This window comes from Leptonychotes weddellii, chromosome 9 (genome assembly GCF_054177405.1).
Source record: "Leptonychotes weddellii isolate Sample4059 chromosome 9, ASM5417740v2, whole genome shotgun sequence".
NCBI classification, from domain to species: Eukaryota; Metazoa; Chordata; class Mammalia; order Carnivora; family Phocidae; genus Leptonychotes; species Leptonychotes weddellii.
Window position 1 is genome coordinate 28,826,150 of NC_138377.1, and position 21,384 is coordinate 28,847,533.

General features: G+C 40.7%; 1 protein-coding gene across 5 annotated transcripts in view; it reads right to left on the reverse strand.

The window, feature by feature from the left end:
• Positions 1-20,604, reverse strand: part of LOC115939094 (DDB1- and CUL4-associated factor 5) — a 45,109-nt gene extending 24,505 nt beyond the window's left edge. Inside the window, exons 1-3 of one of the 5 annotated variants that reach the window (XM_081830357.1) lie at positions 19,768-20,604; positions 11,893-11,988; positions 2,764-2,830 (exon numbers count right to left, since the gene is read on the reverse strand). In XM_081830357.1, coding sequence (XP_081686483.1) covers positions 2,764-2,830; positions 11,893-11,988; positions 19,768-20,049 — 445 coding nt within the window. In that variant the 5' untranslated portion in view covers positions 20,050-20,604. Of the gene's footprint in view, positions 1-2,763; positions 2,831-5,904; positions 6,613-11,892; positions 11,989-19,767 lie in introns of those variants that run through there. The other 4 variants (XM_081830358.1, XM_081830360.1, XM_081830361.1 and 1 more) reach the window with 4 other exon arrangements.
• Between the last annotated feature and the right edge of the window lie 780 nt (positions 20,605-21,384).

The window sequence follows — 21,384 nt, forward strand, 5'->3', positions numbered from 1 at the left end:
ACCAGGAAATTACAGGATAGTTCACTCAGCCTTCCTGGTCCATCCCCATCCTCGACTGTAAGCCTCTTAGGCTTTTTTTTTTTTTAATCACTCTCTATGCCCAATGTGGGGCTCGAACTCACAACCCTAAGATCAGGAGTTGCGTGCTCTACAGACTGAGCCAGTCAGGTGTCCCACCTCTTGGGCTTTTAGTGGAGAGTCTGACAAGTCTCTGTTGTCCTCTGCTCTGAATGTTCTGTCCCTTGGAGATTTTAAGCTTAGTTCTTTATTCTCCTTCCCCTGGGCAGGTTCAAAATCTGGCAAAAGCTCCATGGAGCACACCCCTCCCACTGGGGGGGAGGGGGACTTTGTCTCCAAAACACTGTGTTAACGTGGGACCTGCATTCTGCCTCTCCAGCCCAATCCCATAGCTCCCAGGACAACCCCAGCACTTAGCAAATGTCCTACAGGGAAGATTGGCCATGTGGTTGGGGCACCTCTAGATTCTACTCTATCCTATCAACCCATGTGGCCATTGCAAATTCTGATTTCTTCTGACCCCAGCTGCAGCCCAATCTGCAGCCTCCATGCAGAAGCCCCTAGAAGAGACGATGGTCCGCACCTCCGAGTGGGCTAGAGGGGCTCTTCCTTCTTCAGAACTTGAGTTCTTCTAGCATACTTTGTTACCACACCTCTCTGACACCTTTATGGTTTTTGTGATGTAACCACATTGTAGTTATTGCAGTGGGAGCCACCCACTGCATCCTCTGGGGGATCTGAAGTCCTACAAGTCCTTTTTTAATAGAAATTTTACATCGTTCTTTTTTCCTCCTTGAAATAATATTTCCACATTACCTATTCCACACCCCCCTCAGTTTTTTTGCACCTTGGAGGTTTTTATACCTCACAGCAATGCACCATGTGCTAGGGTTCAAATGGTCAGAAATTTGTGGAGTATTTTTGGTTTTCCGGGTTTTTTTTTTTTTTTTTCTAAAGTGGAAGAAAGGTAAAGGGGAAGTGGAAAAGGAGAATGGGTACTCTCTTAGGAACACTGATTTTATGAAAGAATACATACAGAATTTGAGAATCTAGAACTGGAGTTCCTTTAAAGCAGCTGTGCCTAGAAAACCCTTGGAAAGTCTGGGTGTCCATTTCCCAGTTTTAATATTGGAATCCTAAATCAGCTATCAGGTCCCTGCCAACCCAAAGACTGCATAGTCATCTATACTTAAAAAGTCAGCCCACTGTGGGCCATACCTTAAACCAGTACAAAAATAAGCTGGGAGAGGAAAAAAAATCTGTAATACTATTGCTGATTCTTCCCTATTCTCTCTTTATACAAATGTGAAAAAGATTCCAGAGAACAGCCCCAGGAGAAGGAGGTTATCCACTTTCTATTTTAAAAATCAAATTGACTTAATAATTAAAAGCTTTTAAAGATCAGGTAAAAGATAAAATTAAGCCCAAGGATTAATTCTCAGATAATCAATCTATAAGATTAGGGGGTAGGAAACGTAATAGTCTACTGCTAAAACACCACTTTTGTTCAGCTAGACCGCTGCTGTCCCATCTGGTTGGGCTTCACAGGTAAGCTGCTTCACTCATGCTTTCTAAATTCCAGAAGGGGAAAAAGGCCTTTTGAAAATTGTTTAGTAACCAGACCACAGAAATAGGATAGTTACATCAAAAGTGGGCTTCAACAAGTTTTGAAAGGCAGATGTTTGGTAACAAATACTGTTAATTCAGCAATAGGCAAGCCAACAACTTCCCTAAACATTGAGCACTAGACGAATTTTATGCAATACACTTGGCACAGTCCTCTATTACTTTCCTAATGGCCATTTTCCAGTTTGATGCCATGTATCACCTGGAGCAGATGGTATATTGAGCTGTCCTGAGAATAAAAAATAGACATTTTTCTACCAGTAGGAAGCAACCAGTGTGAGACTCAACTGAGCACGTGAAGACACTATTATCAAGAATGAAGAATGATCCATGCTGTTTGAAAGCTGATGGCCTAGATCCAAATTTATGGAAAGATGCAGGCATTTTTCAGAATACATCTAGAGATATGATGAACTCTTTCTTCCTAATTTCTTTGATATCTGGGGTCAGCCAAACCCCAGGGAGTAAACTTGTCCATCAACAAAGTTTCCCTTTAGTTAACATCATCAGGGAGGCCAAAGGAAAGGAAGAGACCCTAATAACTCTTTGTAGAAAAATAAACAAGAATCTGCAGATGGATAAAAAGGAAAAGCAAGATAAAAATATTCCAGGTGTGAAATAGGAGAGAGGAAAATGGGCATAATGGAGATCTATGAAGTCTAAAGAAAAGTTCTTGGGCGCCTGGGTGGCTCAGTCGTTGGGCGTCTGCCTTCGGCTCAGGTCATGATCCTGGGGTCCCGGGATCGAGTCCCACATCGGGCTCCCTGCTCGGCGGGAGGCCTGCTTCTCCCTTTCCTACTCCCCCTGCTTGTGTTCCTGCTCTCACTGTCTCTCTCTGTCAAATAAATAAAATCTTTAAAAAAAAAAAAAAAAGAAAAGTTCTTAGGAGAAAGAAATCTGAGCATCACTGTGTCAGTAAGGGTCTGTATGAAGGTTATAGTGAAATCTGGCTTCTAATTTTTATGTTTAAATTTCCCTTGGTCACTTTTCTGATAAACTTACTACATTAAAAGAGAAATATCATCCTCTATTTCTACAAATCAGTCCTTTCAGGGTACAACATGCCAAAGGTCAACAGACGCAACATTAGCAGTAGGTTCATACTAGGGATATACTCACCTGCTTCTGGATCTGCAGGAATTCTCCACATGTACAGGTTAAAGTCATCAGAGCCTGAAAGGATATACTGTTGGGATTAAAAAAAAAAAATACATATTTATTATTTATATCTTGATTGATTGATAAAATATCTACATCTATCTACCTATCTATATAAAGATTTTTTAAAAAATAAACGAGACAAAAAAAAATAAACAAGACAAATGGGCATATATTCATAAGGCACCATGCACAGCAAATACCCTCTTTAAAGTATTTGCCAATTAAAAGGTCCATTGGCTAAAATTCAGCAACAAAAACCAAACAACCTAATTAAAAAATGGGTAAAGGATTTGAATAGACATTTCTCCAAAGAAAATATATAAATGCCTAAAATAAGCACATGTAAAGATGCTCAGCATCACTAATCATTAGGGAAATGAAAATCAAAATCATGGGGTGCCTGGGTGGTGCCTGGGTGGCTCAGTTGTTAAGCGTCTGCCTTCGGCTCGGGTCATGATCCCAGGGTCCTGGGATCAAGCCCTGCATCAGGCGCCCTGTTCTGCGGGAAGTCTGCTTCTCCCCCTCCCACTCTCCCTGCTTGTGTTCCCTCTCTCACTGTCTCTCTGTCAAATAAATAAAATCTTTAAAAAAAAAAAAATTCAAAATCACAACGAGATAGCATTTCACAGTCATTGGGATGGCTAATACCAAAAAAACAAAAACATAACAAAACAGAAAACAAGTGTTGGCAAGGATGTGGTGAAACTGAATCCCTGTGCATCGCTGGTGGGAATATATAATGGTGCAACCACTATGGAATACAGTATGGAGGTTCCTCAAAAAGTTAAACATAGAACTACCATATAACCCAGCAATTCCACTCGTAGGTATATGTCAAAGAACTGAAAGCAGGAACTTGAGGTATCTGTACACCAATGTTCATAAAAGAATGCTTACAATAGCCAAATGTGGATATAATCCAAATGTCCATCAATGGATGAATGGATAAATAAAAGGTGGTATATACATACAACAGACTATTATTCAGCCTTAAAAAGGAAATTCTGACCCTTGTTACAATATGGATGAATCCTGAATGCATTATGCTAAGTGAAATAAGCCAGATACAAAAAGACAAATATTGTATGGTTCAACTTATATGAGGTGCCTAGGGTAGTCAAATTCATGGAGAAAGAAGGCAGAATGGTACTTGCCAAGGACTAGGGGGAGAAGGACTGGGGAGCTGCTGCTTAATGGGTATGGAGTTTCAGTTTAGGAGGATGAAAAAGTTCTGGAAATGGATGGTGGTGATGGTTATACAACAATCTGAATGCAGTTAATGCCACAGAACAGCACACTTAAAAATGATTATAATGGAAAGTTTTGTTATGTGTATGTATGTGTATATACATATATTTAAGATTTTTATTATTGAAGCATAGTTGACATACAATGCTACATTAGTTTCAGGTGTACAACATAATGATTTGACATTTCTACAAATTATTCAATGCTCACCACGGTAAGTGTAGTTACCATCTGTCACCATACACCATCACAGTATTATTGACTATTCCCTATGCTATACTTTGCCATCTCTGTGACTTATTTATAACTGGAAGTTTGTGCCTTTTAATCCCCTTCACCTATTTCACCCATCTCCCCAACACCCTTCCCTCTGGCAACCACCAATTTGTTCTCTGTATTTATAAATCCGTAACTGGGTTTTGTTTGTTTTGGTATTTAGATTACACACATAAGTGAAATGATATGATATTTGTCTTTCTTTGACTTATTTCACTGAACATAATACCCTCTAGGTCCATGCACATTGTTGCAAATGGCAAAATCTCATTCTTTTTTATGGCTGACTCATATTCCATATATATATATATATATATACCACATCTTCTTAATCCATTCACCTCTTGATGCACACTTGGGTTGCTTCCATAGCTTGGCTACCTTAGTAAATAATGTTGCAAAAAACACAGGGGTGCACATATCTTTTCAGATTAGAATTTTCGTTTTCTTTGGGCAAATACCCAGTAGTGGAATTACTGGATCATATGGTAGTTCTATTTTTAATTTTTCCAGGAGCCTCCATACGGTCTCCACAGTGATTGCTATGTTATGTATATTTTATCTCAATTTTTCAAAAAAAACTTCTAATGCAGAACAAAAAATTAGGGGCTCCCCAGAGATCTTTTTTGCAAGTGTAAGCATCCTGAATGTCCCTGCTGTCAACTGACATCTTTGAACAGGAAGCCATCGCCAATCCAGCCATGAGTTAGTGCTAGGGGCATAAGCAATCCCCTTTTATGAGATCAAACTACTTGATCTCAAATAGAACACTGAGCCAGACTGATCTAATTAGGACTTAAAAAAGCATTGCCTAACATTGTCTAACAGCAACAAGTCACCAACCCTGACAGCTCATTTATTTGCAAAGATTAACAAAAGTGTATTACTTTAAGTTGAAGTCAGCACTACTTCCTTTTGGTGTCATCTCCTTATTTCCCTAGAAAAAGAAAGGCCTACAGTTTTCTTCTTCTTCTTTTTTTTAAGAGAGACGAGGAAGGGAGGGGCAAAGGGAGAGAGAGAGAATCTTAAGTAGGCTGCACGCCCAGCGCGGAGCATAACGTGGGGCCCGATCTCACAACCCTGAGCTCATGACTTGAGCCGAAATCAGAAGCTGGACACTTAACTAACTGAGCCATCCAGACTACCAGGGCCTACAGTTTTCTAGAGAAAACTTTTTACTTAAAAATGTCACCATGAACAATTCCAAAAACTGTTAAGTTCAACTTACACACAACCTCATGCCTAATATAAATACTTTACAATAATTAAAAATCAATTCACCAGTCTTCAAAATACTTGTAGGAACATGAGAGAGGAGGCAAAGAAAGACATATTTAAAGATAAAGAAAATGCTATCCACAGGGTTAGGTGATTTAGCCCAGGGCACAGTGGAAAAAGAAATGGGTCCAATTTTCTCATCTGCTTGCTCTCTGTTATTGTCTGAATGTTTGTATTCCCCACCAAATACACATGTTGAAATCCTAATGCCCAATGTGATGGTGTCAGGAGGTGGGGCCTTTGGGAGGTGATTAGGTCATAGGGTAGAGCCTTCATGAACAGAATTAGCACTCTTACTAATAAGAGACCCAACAGAGGTCCCCAGGTGCCTTCCGCTCTGTGAGGACACAAAGAGAAGTCCACAGTCTGCAACCCGGAAGACGGCCTTCACCAGAACCCAACCATGCTGGTACCCTCATCTTGGACTTTCAGCTTCCGGAACTGTGAGAAAGAAATTATTGTAATTTATAAGACACCCAGTCTGTGCTATTTTGTTATAGCAGCCATAATAGACTAAGACACTCTCTGAAGCTCATTTAATTCTAAGATTCTATGCTTCCTCTGAAAAGGAATGGGGGAAATCAGATCAGAGCTAAAAGTCTCTAAGCTGCTGGCTCATGGTTACTTGACAAGTCACTACATAAATACGCTCAAGACAAGGAAACCCAAAGACTAATCCCACAAGACTTCAATTGAAAAGTTTCCTTAACAACATCAAAAAACAACTTGATTTTAAAAATGGGCAAAGGACTTGAATAGACATTTCTCCAAAGAAAAAAATATGTAATGGTCATACACAAATGGCCAATTAACACATGAAAAGATGCTCAACATCACTAATCATTAGGGAAATGCATATCAAAACTACAATAAGATACTATCTCACACTTATTAGGATGGCTTATATCAAAAAAACCCCAGCAAGTAGTTCCTCAAAAAATTAAAAATAAAATTACCACACGATCCAGCAATTCCACTTCTAGGTAAATATGCAAAAGAACTGAAAAGAGGATCTGTAAGAGATTTTTGTACACCTGTTTATAGCAGCATTATCACACTAGCCAAGAGGTGGAAGCAACCCAAGTGTCTATCAACAGATGAATGTATAAAAAAAAATGTGGTATATACATAAAATGGAACATTATTCAGCCTTTAAAAGGAAGGGAATTCTTTTTTTTTTTTTTTAAAGATTTTATTTATTTGACAGAGAAAGACACAGCGAGAGAGGGAACACAAACGGGGAGTGGGAGAAGGAGAAGCAGACTCCCTGCCGAGCAGGGAGCCCAATGCGGGGCTCGATCCAGGGACTCCAGGATCATGACCTGAGCCGAAGGCAGTCGCTTAACCAACTGAGCCACCCAGGCGCCCAAAAGGAAGGGAATTCTGACTTGTGCTACAACATGGATGAATCTTGAACATGCTAAGTGAAATAAGCCAATCACAAAAAGACAAATACTGTATGATTCCACTTATGAGATATCTAGAGTAGTCACATTCATAGAGACAGAAAGTAGAATGGTAGTTGCCAAGGACTGGGGAGAGGGAGGAATGGGGAGCTGCTATTTAATGGGTATGGAGTTTCAGTTTGGGAAGATGAAAAACTTCTGGAGATGGATGGTGGAGATGGTTACATTATGATGTGAATATACTTAATACTACTAAAGTATACACCTTTTTAAAGTTTCCTTAAAACAAGAAGAAAAAAAGAAAAAGTGAATCCTCATTGCCCTGACTTTAGGATTCATCCAGTAACTCCCTATAGTTTATGATACCTTCCTCATAGGAAGTTAGGAAGCTGGAATTCAGGAACCCAAGGGCTTTCCTCTACTAACCAAGCACTTATGTGCCAGGTACTCTGAGACTCACGAAGACATGTAAGGTAACACCTGGGGTCCCAAGGAGCTTAAGGTAGAAAATATACATGTAGGTACACAACTACTGTGCCAGGAAGTAGAAATCGCTAGGTGCCATTACGACAAATAAGATGCCTGGTGATTCACAAAGAGGCAAAGCAAGATGGAGTTGAGCACTGAGCTGACCTTGGGTAAAGACGTGGAAAAGGTGAAAGGAAGGGGCAAAGGGAAAGTAACGGGTGCTGTTTCAGCAGAAACAGGAAGCATGGCATAGCTCAGTCCTTGATACCCTGCTCATATCCCTCAAGCCTTACTGCTTCATATACTCGACCTCACTGCCAACTGCCAGTATCGAAACCAAAGCCTAGGAGACTGCAGGCTGCTCTGGTGAATGAACACTTCTTGGAAGCAGCACTCAGCCAATGACTGATGGAAGTTGGTGTATCAATATCCCAGCTTTCTTGTTCCCAGGTGGAATGAAGTGGGTGCTCAATACTCTCTCCTCTCAGGATCAAGCTCCAATTGCCCACAGTTGTTGCTGGCTCACCCTTCCTTTCCCTACTTACTCCCCTACTCCTCTAGTATTTCTTGCATTTCCAAATTAACCATGTGCACCTGAAACTTGAACCCAAAATAAGACACATGGAGAGACAGAACATAAGAGAACTATCCACTAATTATTTGTATATATAATATATACTTTATTACTCAACATCTCATTTCATGCTCTATGTTTAAAAGAGGCTATAAAACTTCATATAGAATTCCTGCTATCCTGCCCCCCCATACCTTTCACAAACTAAACAAACAAAAAATAAATATTACAAAAAAAGTGGAAAAAAAAAGTGAGACAGGCTTGGCTTATCAGAGGTTTACTATTTCATAGTGAAGGATCAGTGCTTTCCTATTTGCTCAGCTATTCAGCAGGGAAAGTCATGAAAAGGTAAAAGGGGACTCCCAGACAGAATGCTGACTCAGAAGACTGCCTTAGAAGGGAGAAAACTCCCACAGAGTAAAGGCCTTTGGAATTTAATATGACAGCTCCTAAAATATGTAGAAAATGCATATAATGTACAGGCATCCCCTCAGGGATAAGGGCAATTCCTGACCCTCTCTTCCTCTTGGAACCATCACAAGGGAACAGCTTGGGATGATTTCCAAGGCAGGGGTCTTGACCCACTGCCGTCTAGTCAGACCGTTTAAGTGTTCACACACAATGGAATCACAAAACTGCCCTGGAATTCATTTATGGCATTTCATGGTTGTCTGCTGGGCCCCTTCCAGCATTAAAAGTTGGCTGCCTGGGATACTGCTGACTGTGGGAGACTGAAATAAAAATGATTTCATCCTTTATTCATTAAACAAATATTTATCCAATGTCTACTATGTGTTGGGCACTGTTCCAAGGAAAGAAATACAGAATTGATCAAAAAAAGATGCTGTCCCTGCCCTCATGAAGCTTCTTATATTTTACTGGGTGGGGAGAGAAAAAATTACATGCACAGGTAATGTGAGAGGACAATGGGTAGAAGGAAAAAAGTTAAGAATGTATGTGTGTGTCTGAGGGTGATAAGTATTATAAAGAAAAATTAAATAAGAGATTAAGACATTTATAGGGTGCTGGGGGTTGGCTGTTTCTGTTTTACACAGACTGATCACACAAGGCCTCTCTGATAACACGGCATTTTGAGCAGAGCTCAAATGAGGGAACAAGTTGTATGAATATCTGGGAGAAGAGTCCTCCAGGAGAGGGGACAGAGTTCTGGGCTAATTTAAAATATAAGATAGCCAAAAGAGCTCCTTTGTCTTTTTTTTTTTTTTTAAGCTTTGCAAAAACACAGATTATTTCAAGCAGGCTGAGTGCAGAGATATGTTTAACATCATCAGAGCAGTTGGAAATGTTTCCCTCTTCTAAGGGTGTATTGGAAGGGCCCATCTCCTCCTAGAGTCAGGTTGGAGCCTCCAACTGAGGCCGTGCTAATAGATAGCACTCAAGAGGACAATTGGGGCACTGCTAGTCTTGACTGGCCTTCTCACAGATATTTAAATATTTGCTGTGGGATGCAAGGAAAAAATTAGCAAGAGAACAAAGATCAATCACTACCAAAAGAAACCCAAACTGCATAATTATATCCAAATCTAGAAACACGGTAATTATTTAAATTAACCAGAAAATTGAACTTCACCTCAAGTGGTAAAACTGAAGGTACAGGTTTCTCTTTCTTTTCCCTTTTATGTTGATATCTAATTTCAAATAGTCTCTGCATATTTTTACCCAGGGAATCTGGTGTTGAATCTGAGGCTGGCCTGGAGTAAAGACTTCTGGCCTAGATAACAGAATGGTTCAGCAGCAGATAACCCTTTAAAAATAAGTAAGCTATAGAAACGTAACAGAAAAAATGTTTGCCCCAAATTCCCACATTTAACATTTTTACTCCCTTTTATGATGGAGGACTTCACAAGCAAAATTCATATTTAAAACACTAGCATGAAAAAACTTAAAAGACTGCTGTTCAGTTCTAGAAAAGCCAAAACTAAACAAGGTGATATTAAGTTTATGGCCAAGTGTGACATGAATATAAAGAATTACCTTCTCTTAGGTCTTTTCTTTGACTTTATTCTAAACACTGTGGGGAGTAAATGACAAATTAAAAACTCACTTCGGAAGAATTTTTTATCTTATATCCTGAGATGAATAGGGCAGGGCTCCAAAGAAGGAGAAAAATATTTTAGATAGTCTATTATCTAGGCAGTTAAAGCCCCATTTCCCAAAATGCTCTAGATTGTGGGGGGGAGGGGGGAGTGGGAGACCCACAGTCTAGTTCAGATCAGAGAGTGGGAGACGTACTTAATTTTAATTTGGCTTTGTGAGTAAGATGGGTGACACCACTGCAAAAAGTTGTGTGGATTCTTATCCATAGTCCTTCCCAGCTGGCCACAAAGGTTAAAGGCTGGCCACACTCTGACCCATCACACTGTTCATTCATTCTATAGTTACTCATCTCGATGCAGCCTAGTTGTTCTAAGCAGAGTTAACCTGAGGCCAGTGCATTTTATCTAATCCACTGTCAGTATGGAATATTAACTTGGTCAAGCAGAGAGACTCAACAGCTGTTCTTCTCAATAGGTTTTAAGAAGGAACCACCCCATCAACACGAAAAAAGATGACCGCATTAGCACTCTGTCACTGTCTCATTTGCCCACATATCCTTGTCAATCCATTAACTGTTATAGAAAACAGCCATTCACCTAACACTTCCTACTCTCTGGTAGGCTGCTGCAGCGCCCAGCATCCCCTCCAGGAACTCCTGCCCCTTTCATCTCTTAGCATTCTCCAATTACACAAGCTCTGAGAAAGACCTTTTTCTATTTGCAAAGGCATTTTGTTAGCTGAATACCCAGAGAAGTCCATGCCTCTAAATATAGAAACCACCTTTATAAAGTCACCCAAGTCACAAGAAATTTTTAATAACCTGAAGGTTCAAAAAGGGATCTAAGCATGGCCTGGCCTGCCACAGCAAAACTGCCTACTATCTAGAAGCCGCTTAGAAGAAAATAGAAAAAAAAAACAAGCAAAAAAAAAAAACCAAACCCAAATTTATTAGCCATCTTCTAGCAAAGCAATTATTTTTCCTTCCCCAATACCTTTATTTAAACGTGTTACAGATAACCCTACCAACAATACTCTAAGGCCTCACCGGGCTTAGAAACATAAACAGAAACTGCCCCCTTCTTCCCACCCAAAATCCACATTAAAAAGAGGAAAATGTTCTAGACAGCAGGAGGGATAGGCCATCACCTGATATGCTTCAAGAATAACCCATTAATGTCTTAACATGCCTTTTGCTAACAGAGAAATCTCTTTCTGCTCCATTTCTAAGTGTATGTATATGTATGTGTGAGTGTGTGCCTGTGTGTTTGCACAGCATGTGATATTCCCAAACATTTGTTGATAAAGAAGGGAACATATCAATCAGCTACTATTCATTGAGTACTGATCAACTTGCAGTTTTCTCCAAGGCTCCTTCCATAGTAATTGATTAATTAGTTTCTAGTAAATGGCATGCCTGTCTAATTAACTGTATTGACTAGGACAGAAAAACCAGATGGCTCTTCTAGCCTAGATTAGTAACAGCAGAGAGACTGCTATTTAAATCTTACTTCTCCCTGACCTTTTGTCAGAAAGGGGGAAAAAATGTGATTGAACAATTTCGTGATGTGCTCTTTCGAAGATGATTTCCAGAAAAAGGCTTGCAACTGGTATATAACATTCATATCATTTACACCCAGTACCTGCCACAAATGCCATCCAAAGCAATCAGGGCAATTTTGCTTTGGAAATGGCCAAAGCCATAGGTTCATTTTATCTTATTTGTGGTAGGAGAAATAGAATTCCCTTGGCTCCCAACAAAAAAAAAGCAAATATGCATACCCATAAGACTACCACTATTTTTCGCTCATGTGAAGTTATATGACTCTTGCTTCTTTGGACCACTTGCCATTTCAGCTCCATTAGGCTCCTGGAATTCTTTGGTTTATTAAAATAACCAAGTAGGAAAAATTCTATTAATAAAGAAACATTCCGTAAAGGCAGCCAGTAATAGTCAAATAATCAGTAGTAATGTAATGTAAAAATGCTCTAAATCTCCAACAGCTGCTTGTAACAAAGTAGCCCGCATTACTTAAAGATAACTTTTATTTGGCAAAACTCTTTTGGAAAGCCGGGCAAGATGCCGGCAATCAACCCAATGGCCTTCAGCACTGATCTCTCCTCTGTGGGCCTCAGCTGCTGTATGTGGGGCCTGCGCAGGGGAGAGAGGGCATCACTCATTTCAGTCTGTATATGAGTATTTATACTCTTCATTCAAGCAGGGGTCTCCAACCACTCAGAGGAAGAAACATTACTTTCCTTTTGCTCCAAAGTTTGAAGACACCCAAAAAAGAGGCAAATCTCTAAGGAAGATAGGGCAGGTAGAGCAGGAAAGGTTATACTTTGTTCCCTTCATGAATATCTACCGGCAATTTCCTAGTAGAGTCCAGCCTCCGAGCCAGGAACTATACATTAAAGGAAAAGTGTCATGTTGTGTCACCAGATCACATCAATTCCTTTTGTTCCTAAGAAGAAATCAGCTCACCTGTGTTCCTTCTCAGCTAAACACTTATAAACCAGACCATATGTAGCAGGCCTGCTATACTCCAGAACCTTTTAAGCTTTCTAAGCTCTAAAACTGCATCACTAAATGGACTAAAAGATCTAATCCATGGGTAAAATGTTTTTTTTTTTTTAAGATTTTATTTATTTATTTATTTGAGAGAGAGAGAGAGAAACAGCATGAGAGGGGAGAGGGTCAGAGGGAGAAGCAGGCTCCCCGCTGAGCTGGGAGCCTGATGCGGGGCTCGATCCCAGGACTCCAGGATCATACCTGAGCCGAAGGCAGTCGCTTAACCAACTGAGCCACCCAGGTGCCCTCCATGGGTAAAATCTTAATTCAGGATTGCTAACACCCAAAACCTCTAGGCTTCAGGAATTCCACAAACTCTTTAATTTTATATGCAAAATGATGTGCATATGTACATTTTCCTGAAATAAGTGTTCATAGCTTTTAGATTTTCAAAAAGGTTCAGGATTCAAAAAGAGTTAAACATGGCTGATTTAATAAGTTATTTTCATGCTACCTTCTCTCTATAAAATAAAAGCCTCTAAATAATTCACCTAAATAATATATACAACAAGGAATTCCTCTTCCTCATTAGCCCAGGGAAGATGCTACCAACACTTGCTCTGTAGAACCCAGGCGGCGGCATGTCTATGAGGAAGAGAAGAGAGCACGATCACAAGCTAGAGACTTAGTCTAGTCCTCCTTCTGTGACCGAAGACATCTGCAGTTTCAAACACTATAGGCCTCAGCTTTGCATTGGGGTGAAATCTGTCACTGGGAGGATTCAACATGAAATGAAAGTGCTTCAGAAGCTAAAGGGCTAAAAATATACAAGACAGAAAAGAAAGATGAGGAGAAGAAAATATTAGCCTCAAGTCACAAAGCAAGTCAAAGGATGGACCCCAAGAGTGTGTCTTTATTTCAGATAGAGGAGAACATATGGCATGCCATGCCCCCAGGGAGCTGAAGCTGGGCTACATGGAGTTATAAAAAGAGCAAAGTTACAACTTCGCGTGCTTCACTGGCCTGGAGCACCCTTCCTGGTGAATGCTGGCACCTCTGCCATACCCATATAACGTCAGCACAGAAAGGCTGAGTGATGATGTAATGTCTGGGGCCAGGCCACGTATTCAAGGCCATTTTGTTGGACTCACAGGGAACAAGTCAGCTCTCCTCTCCAGGGGATAAGTTAGAATGATTTCATTCTCATGATTTTGGGGGCCCTGCCATCTACCAAGTTTAAAAGAAAGACCTGTGTAAGTCATCCCAGTACTCAGACACTCCAATGCTCAGCCCTTTCGAAAAAATGTTATCATACTTTCCCTTTCCTTCCCCATCCCATTTTCAGCAAGAGGTAGGAACTTACAAGGCCAGGCTTTAGGTAAGACCAAAGCAAAAGAAGACTTAAAAATTACCACACCAAGGACGCCTGGGTGGCTCAGTGGGTTAAGCATCTGCCTTCGGCTGCTTCTTCCTCTGCCTGTGTGCTCGCTCTCATGCGCGCGCTCTCTCTCTCTGACAAATAAATAAATAAAATCTAAAAAAAAAAAAATTACCACACTGTCCATTTCCAGGCTACATATACCTGTTAGCCTGAAAGACTTACTTCCCAGAAGCCTGAGCTCTGCTGGACTGTCACAATCTAGGGCAAGACCCATTTAAGGAATTGTGAGAGAAAGGGAACAAAAGCTGAGTGCTGCCTTCCAAGTGTGTGCCAGAAGAGCTAGCAGGTGGAAAATTGGCCTTCTTTTTTAACCCTGTTAAGAGACTGGCTCACTGAGTATACAGAGGGGAGTGTGAAGCTTGGGAGACAGAATGTATCCAGTCAGGCTTCAGGGAGAAAAGGAAAAACAAAAAAATCCAAGTATGATGGTGATAGCAAGGAGGAGAGCCCTTGGATTCAGGCAGCCTCCAGAGGAAGGAGTGCTATTTTACTGCAAGATTTTTTTTTTTTTTTTAAGATTTTATTTATTTCAGAGAGAGAAAGCACAAGCGGAGGAGACAGGCGAAGGGAGAAGGAGAAGCAGACTCCCCACTGAGCAGGGAGCCCGATGCGGGGCTCGATCCCAGGACCCCAAGATCATGACCTGAGCTGAAGGCAGACGCTTAACTGACTGAGGCACCCAGGTGGCCCAACTGCAAGATTCCTCACCATACTTTAAGACTAGAAGGTGGGCTGGTTTAAAAAAAAAAAAGTTCAAGGGTGTATTTGGCCTAATTGTTTCTGTTGCTATTCAGCCAATCTGATGTCACTTATGCCACTTTATCTGATGACAGAAGTTATTAAACTTGAATAATAAAAAGATTATACTAGAAATAAACAAACTATATATTTTTGGCCAAAAGTAGGGAAGAGAGATTGTATATAGAGCTTTCAATGAAAATCTTGGGACCCCTGGCTGGCTCAGTCCGAAGAATGTGCGACTCTTGATCTCAGGGTCAGGAGTTCGAACCCCACATTGGGTGTAGAGATTACTTTAAATAAATAAAAAAAGAAAAGAAAAAAAGAACAAAAGAAAATTTCAAAGAGGTTATTATCTAGCAGTCATGTGTCTTTTTTTTTTTTTTTAAAGATTTTATTTATTTGAGAGAGACAGAGAGACAGAGACTGAGCATGAGCAGGGGGGGAGGGCAGAGGGAGAGGGAAAAGCAGACTCCCCACTGAGTACAGAGTGGCAGTCATGTGTCTACCACAGCCTCTGGCACACAGTAGATGTTCAGTAAGTATGTGCTTTCTTATTTTAAAAGATGGGGGGAGAGGAAGGCATAAGTAAGGGTCCAGTAGGAGACAGGAAAAAGAAACTTGTCTCCACTCACCTATGAATTAGTGACAGACCAAGAAACTAAAAATGAGAGAAAAATATCCTGCTGAAGCACAGAGGTTTCAAACTGGTGGCTCTTAATGCAGAATAGGTATGATGTACAGATTTATTTTATCCATACAATAAGGTATTAATTTGTCGTGATATTTAAAAAAAAATCAGGAGATTTTACACTAAAATCTTGATTTCTGGCTTCACTTGAAAAAATCCAGAGACCCTCATGGCAACAATGGGCTGAAGCTGAGCCAAAGCTGCATTTAGATGTGACTCATTTATATTTAGATGGGGTGGGATCTCTATAGTTGGCCACAGTCACCACCACCCCCATTGATGATTTCTAACACAGTTCACTCATTTTTGCTGCTTGCCTTGCTTCTCCTGGCATCAAGATGTAGAGTGAGAAGGGCTGTAATGTGACTCTTGATCTTGGGGTTGTGAGTTTGAGCCCCCCCACCCCGTTGGGTATAGAGATTACTTAAAAATAAAATCTTAAAGGGCGCCTGGGTGGCTCAGCCGTTAAGCGTCTGCCTTCGGCTCAGGTCATGGTTCCAGGATCCTGGGATCGAGCCCCACATCAGGCTCTCTGCTCCGCAGGAAGCCTGCTTCTCCCTCTCCCACTCTCCCTGCTTGTGTTCCCTCTCTCGCTGTGTCTTTCTCTGTCAAATAAATAAATAAAAATTAAAAAAAAAAAAAAGATAATGCCTCCCCCCTTTCTTCCTCTTTAAAAAAAATAAAATCTTAAAAAGACAAAGAAAAGGCTCTACTGAGATCTCAAAAATCTGGGTTCCAGTCCTGGCTCAGCTACAAACATGTGTATGTCTTGACTTACGTCCCCAACGTCTCTGAGCCTCAGTTTTCTCATCTATAAAAGGAGGGTTATCCAAAATGATCTCTAATAGCTCTATAATTAGAATTCATCTACAGTGGTGGCGCTGAGCATAGGGGAGACACAAAGTAGGCTCAGCCTATTTCACACTCTATTCCCTGAGTCCAATTTCTTGAAATGTTAATTTCATTCGGAGGCTAAAGAAGTACCTAGTGAACCTAGGATAGTCTAAAAGGAAGTATAGGTTCTCTGGCACAGCATCTGGTCCATTTGTGTGGAAAGACTATCTCACTGTAATTAAAAGCCAGAAGACTGTCTCAGATAGATAGATCACTTAGTGTCTTTCTTGACCATGTTCATTCCTATTATGGAAATTCTCAGATTCCTCCCTGGGATGGTTATCCAGCCCATGACTAAATGAAGAGTTCCAGAGCACAGAGCCTCCAGCTGTGGGTGTTCTCAAAGTATACAAGAACAAGAGCAAATATAAAGACCAGTATAAGGAAAGAGTAGGCTTTGGAATTTGAAAGCAGCAAAAAAGATCCTGTCTGGACTAGTCAAAGACTATACATGTCAGTCCTGCAGATCATACTGTAACCGTGGCACCTGCTGCTTTAGCTCTGAGTGTGGAAAGAGCCGGTAAGTCACCTCTTAGAGACATGTTCTAGCAATGAGACAGTAAGTTTGGCCTCCTGTATAGCACTTACAAAGTATAAGCTCAGTAGGTTATTCTCACTAAAAATCTATTAATTCATCCTCATAAAGTCTCTGGAAGTTGAGCAGGAGAAAACGGTACTTATCAATTCTGATTTATAGTTAGAGAAGCCTTAGGCCTAAAAAGCTAAAAACCACACATTGACCAAAGTATTCAAGATTTGCTTCAACAAATATTTATTGCGCTCTCACTGTGTGCCAGGTATTAGAGACAAGGCAATGATGAATTCGCCACACTTCATTTCTTAGTCCCTAAGGAGTGAACAAAATAGTCTAACATAAATCTCTGTACTTCCTATTCCCTAGGTTATATACTTCTGATAATCTCTATGGGGACTATGAAAAGACTTGAAAGACTTTACCTCTGAAATGGATCCAAAGTTAGATTCAATGACTTTGCATCCTCCTTCACAGAAAACCAAAAAAACAATCTAGTTTGTCAGAGAGGATACAGTACCCATAGACTTTTCCCATTGGATAAAAAATCACACATAAGGGGTGCCTGGCTGGTTCAGTTGGAAGAGCATATGACTCTTGATCTCAGCAGGGTCATGAGTTCAAGCCCCATGTTGCGTGTAAAGATTACTTAAATATTTTTTTTTAAAAACACACATAATAAATTAGTCAAATCTGAATAGAAAAAAATGAAAAGCTATTCAATGTTTTTATCACTATATATAACCTTAAAGACAAAAACAACTACATCTTGGCAATGTACATAACCAGGACAATCACAAAATACCTACTCAGGTTCTGCCTGTGGCAATACCTGTCCCAGTGTATCTGGGCAAAATGGGTATTATAATCCAGGTCAGAGGTTCTCAGTCAGGGGCAATTTTCCCCCAGGGGACATTTGGCAATGTCTAGAGACATTTTTGGTTGTCTGGGGGATGACAGGGGAGACATCACTGGCATCTAGTGGGGACAGGCCAAGGATGCTACTATCTTGAAATGCATAAGAGAACCCCACAAAACAAAGAATTATTCAACCAAAATGTCGATAGTACAGAGGTTAAGAAACCATGGTCTGGGTGTTCTACATATTGGCTAGAGGCCTGTATTCTGGGTCTTTTAAGGGCTCCATGCAGACAGGTTCTGGCTGATAATATAGGAACTGAAAGAAAATTAACATCTATTCTCCTTTACATCTTTCATTGTTCCCTCAGCCCCTGTGTTTCTGGTGATAAAGCCTAATAAACCATTACATTTAGCGCCTATTTTTTATTGGTCATTGAAATAAGAATCACATGCATAAGAGAGTGACAGAAGATAGAAAAATTAACTTAAAAGCAAGGAAGAAAGGCAAGAAGGAAGAAACGAAGGGGAAAAGGGAGGGAGAGGCTTGGTTGTCATTTCTACATCTAAGTGAAACTAAATCAACCAATCTAAAGAGTAGACAATGATCTGTTCTGTTGTGAGTCTGATCATATCTAGAAACGGCTTCTTCCCACCCAAGAAACAAATAGCCTGTAAGAACTAAGTAATTTCAGGCATTATGGCTTCTTCAAGGAGACATCGCTTATATAACTGAGGCCACCTAGTGGTTTCCAGTGTGGATCACAGCTAAGTAGGCCCTAGGAATCTGCCTTCAACATAAATTCTGAATTTAGATATATATTCTCTATTTACAAAAGGGACATCCCTAGTCTAGACAACTTAAAAGATATTTTCAGTTTCTTTAACATTTAACTCAATTCAACAAGCATTTATTGTGCTCCTACTGCATATACTAGTCTTTAAGCTCTGATATTGGGGAGCATGTAGCAATTCCAGTCTAGGAAGAAAAACCCTAGGTTCTGCCTTCAAAGAGCAGGGTCTTCACAGGTTCCCCAAGAACTGTTTCTTTTATGTCCCTTGCCCACAAATAACTCTAAAGAGGTGAGTACAGCATGTGAGAATTATGTTAAAGATGATGATGAGCCCAAAGAGAACACTAAGCATTAGCAAGAGACTAAGGTCTCTCTTTTTCCAATCTAGATGTGAAATAGCCAAATATTTGTTCTGTTTGAGAAGGGAAAAAAAAACACCTATGTGTTTATTTCATCAATGCTTCTTTATATTCATCTTTACTCAGCTTGATTACTGAGACCAGTCTAACTGGTCCACTCACTGACACCCACACACCCACTTCAGAACTTCTATGGCCAAGACAGGTGCAAGAATGCCAAGCATGTTTTTTAAACTGCCAGCTCTAAGTCAACATCAGTATCTCAATTCCCAGTGAGACTGTGAAAAGACTGGAAACACAGCTTGGGTTCTCCTTCCCAGTTGTGATGCTGGCAATAAAAAGTAAAAGAGTCAGCATCTGGCTTCCTCTCAAACAAGGCTACTCAGCCCATCTCATCCAAGAAAAAGGTCCCATCCCAAGGGGCCATTCAGGATATATGTCTCTCGGATGGTACTTAGGGTGTTTCATTCATCATTGTGTTTTATTGATACACACACACAAAAAGTCTCTCTTTTTTTTGGCAGGCTAATATTCCATGGACTCCCTCCTTTCTTTTGAAATGACACATTCTTAGAACCTTAAAGTCTGTTCACAAACCTGGCAAAGCTAGGCTGCTCAGAACTATACTGTGGCCAGCCTTGGTTCATGGTGTGTGCCTTATATTACTCAATGGAAACTCTGATGAAGAGACTCAATATTATGCTAGAATGTCCAGAGACATTGTGTGCCTCAATTGTTTCTACCTGACATGATGCTAAGGAGAAATAAAGAGCAGCACAGAAGGAGCGATCTGAGAGGAAAGCACGACTGTGGGATGCAGGAGACAGAGGGCACCTACCTGGTCACGATCCCCTGCAAAGCAGCAACTTTTCATGGTGCAAGAGTTGAAGTAACCCTGATTGTCAAACTGGAACACAGGCAGGCGGGAGTGGATGTCATAGAGCACAGGGGGCAGGCGACGCCTCAGGGCCAGGAGCTGGGTGCCGTTGCTGTTGAATCGCACGCTCATGGCACTCTGCAGGGACAGATTGCCACCATAGCGCAGGAGAGAACTGGAAGGCAGGAAGCACAGGGATTGGGCATGAGGCAGGCTGGACAAGAGTCTGCAAAATGACCACATTTACTTCTTCCCAAAATGTGTCCAGAATCTCCTGTCAGGCTTCTACATCTGAAAGGTATTTCAGAAGGTAACAATGGGATAAGAATGGCTCCTTGATTTCATTAGAGTAAGTTATCTAACCTATCAGCTCCTCTTTTCAATCTCCAAAAGGTGAATTACCAGTAAACTTACAGGAAATAGAGAACAAAAGCATCATGAAAGAAAAGACGTATTAAAATGATTAGTTTTTATTTCATTTGCCTGAGCCAACTACATAATCAAGTAGATACTCACACTCACCAAGTCCCTGCGAGGTGAGTCGTGTCCACTCTAACTGGCTAATCATGGATGACATTTAAGGGACATATTTATCCTTATATTAGAGATACAAAGCACCTTAGCAAGAAAAGCAGATACTTTACTGTTTATTCTGGGTCTATTTTATTTTTTTATTTTATTTATTTGAGAGAGAGAAAGAGAGAGACAGAGCACGACAGCAGGGAGGGTCAGAGGGAGAAGGAGACTCCCTGCCGGGCAGGGAGCCCCCGATGCTCGATCCCAGGACTCCAGAATCATGACCTGAGCCGAAGGCAGCCGCTTAACCAACTGAGCCACCCAGGAGCCCCAGTATTTTTTTTTTTTTTAACAATAATCATTTTATTACTAGGGTGCCTGGGTGGCTCAGTTGGTTAAGCATCTGACTTCAGTTCAGGCCATGATCCCAGGGTCCTGGGATTGGGCCCCTTGTCGGGCTCCCTGCTCAGCAGGAAGCCTGCTTCTCCCTCTGCCCCTCCCCCAACTCATGCTCCTGTGCACACTCTCTCTCTCTCAGATGAATAAATAAAATCTTTTAAAAAATCATTTTATTACTTAAGCATTTATTTTTGAATTTTTAATCTGTTCACAGAAACTTTATATTCTACATGGTATAACCAGACAGTAAATATTAAACAAAAAATTTCAATTAAATGCAGGGCAAGTAGTGTAACAATTAGAAAAGCAAGATGACTTGTTTTCCTATACAATTCCCAACAAGGTTATATGTATTTTGGTTAATATATTTACCTATCTTCACTAGGGAGAGTGATATGCTCTGGTTCACCTACTATTCTTCTGTAGACTCATAATATTCCTATCATTAAAAAAAAAAAACTCAGGGGCGCCTGGGTGGCTCAGTTGGTTAAGCGACTGCCTTCGGCTCAGGTCATGATCCTGGAGTCCCTGGATCGAGTCCCGCATCGGGCTCCCTGCTCGGCAGGGAGCCTGCTTCTCCCTCTGACCCTCCCCCCTCTCATGTGCTCTCTGTCTCTCTCATTCTCTCTGTCTCAAATAAATAAATAAAAAATCTTTAAAAAA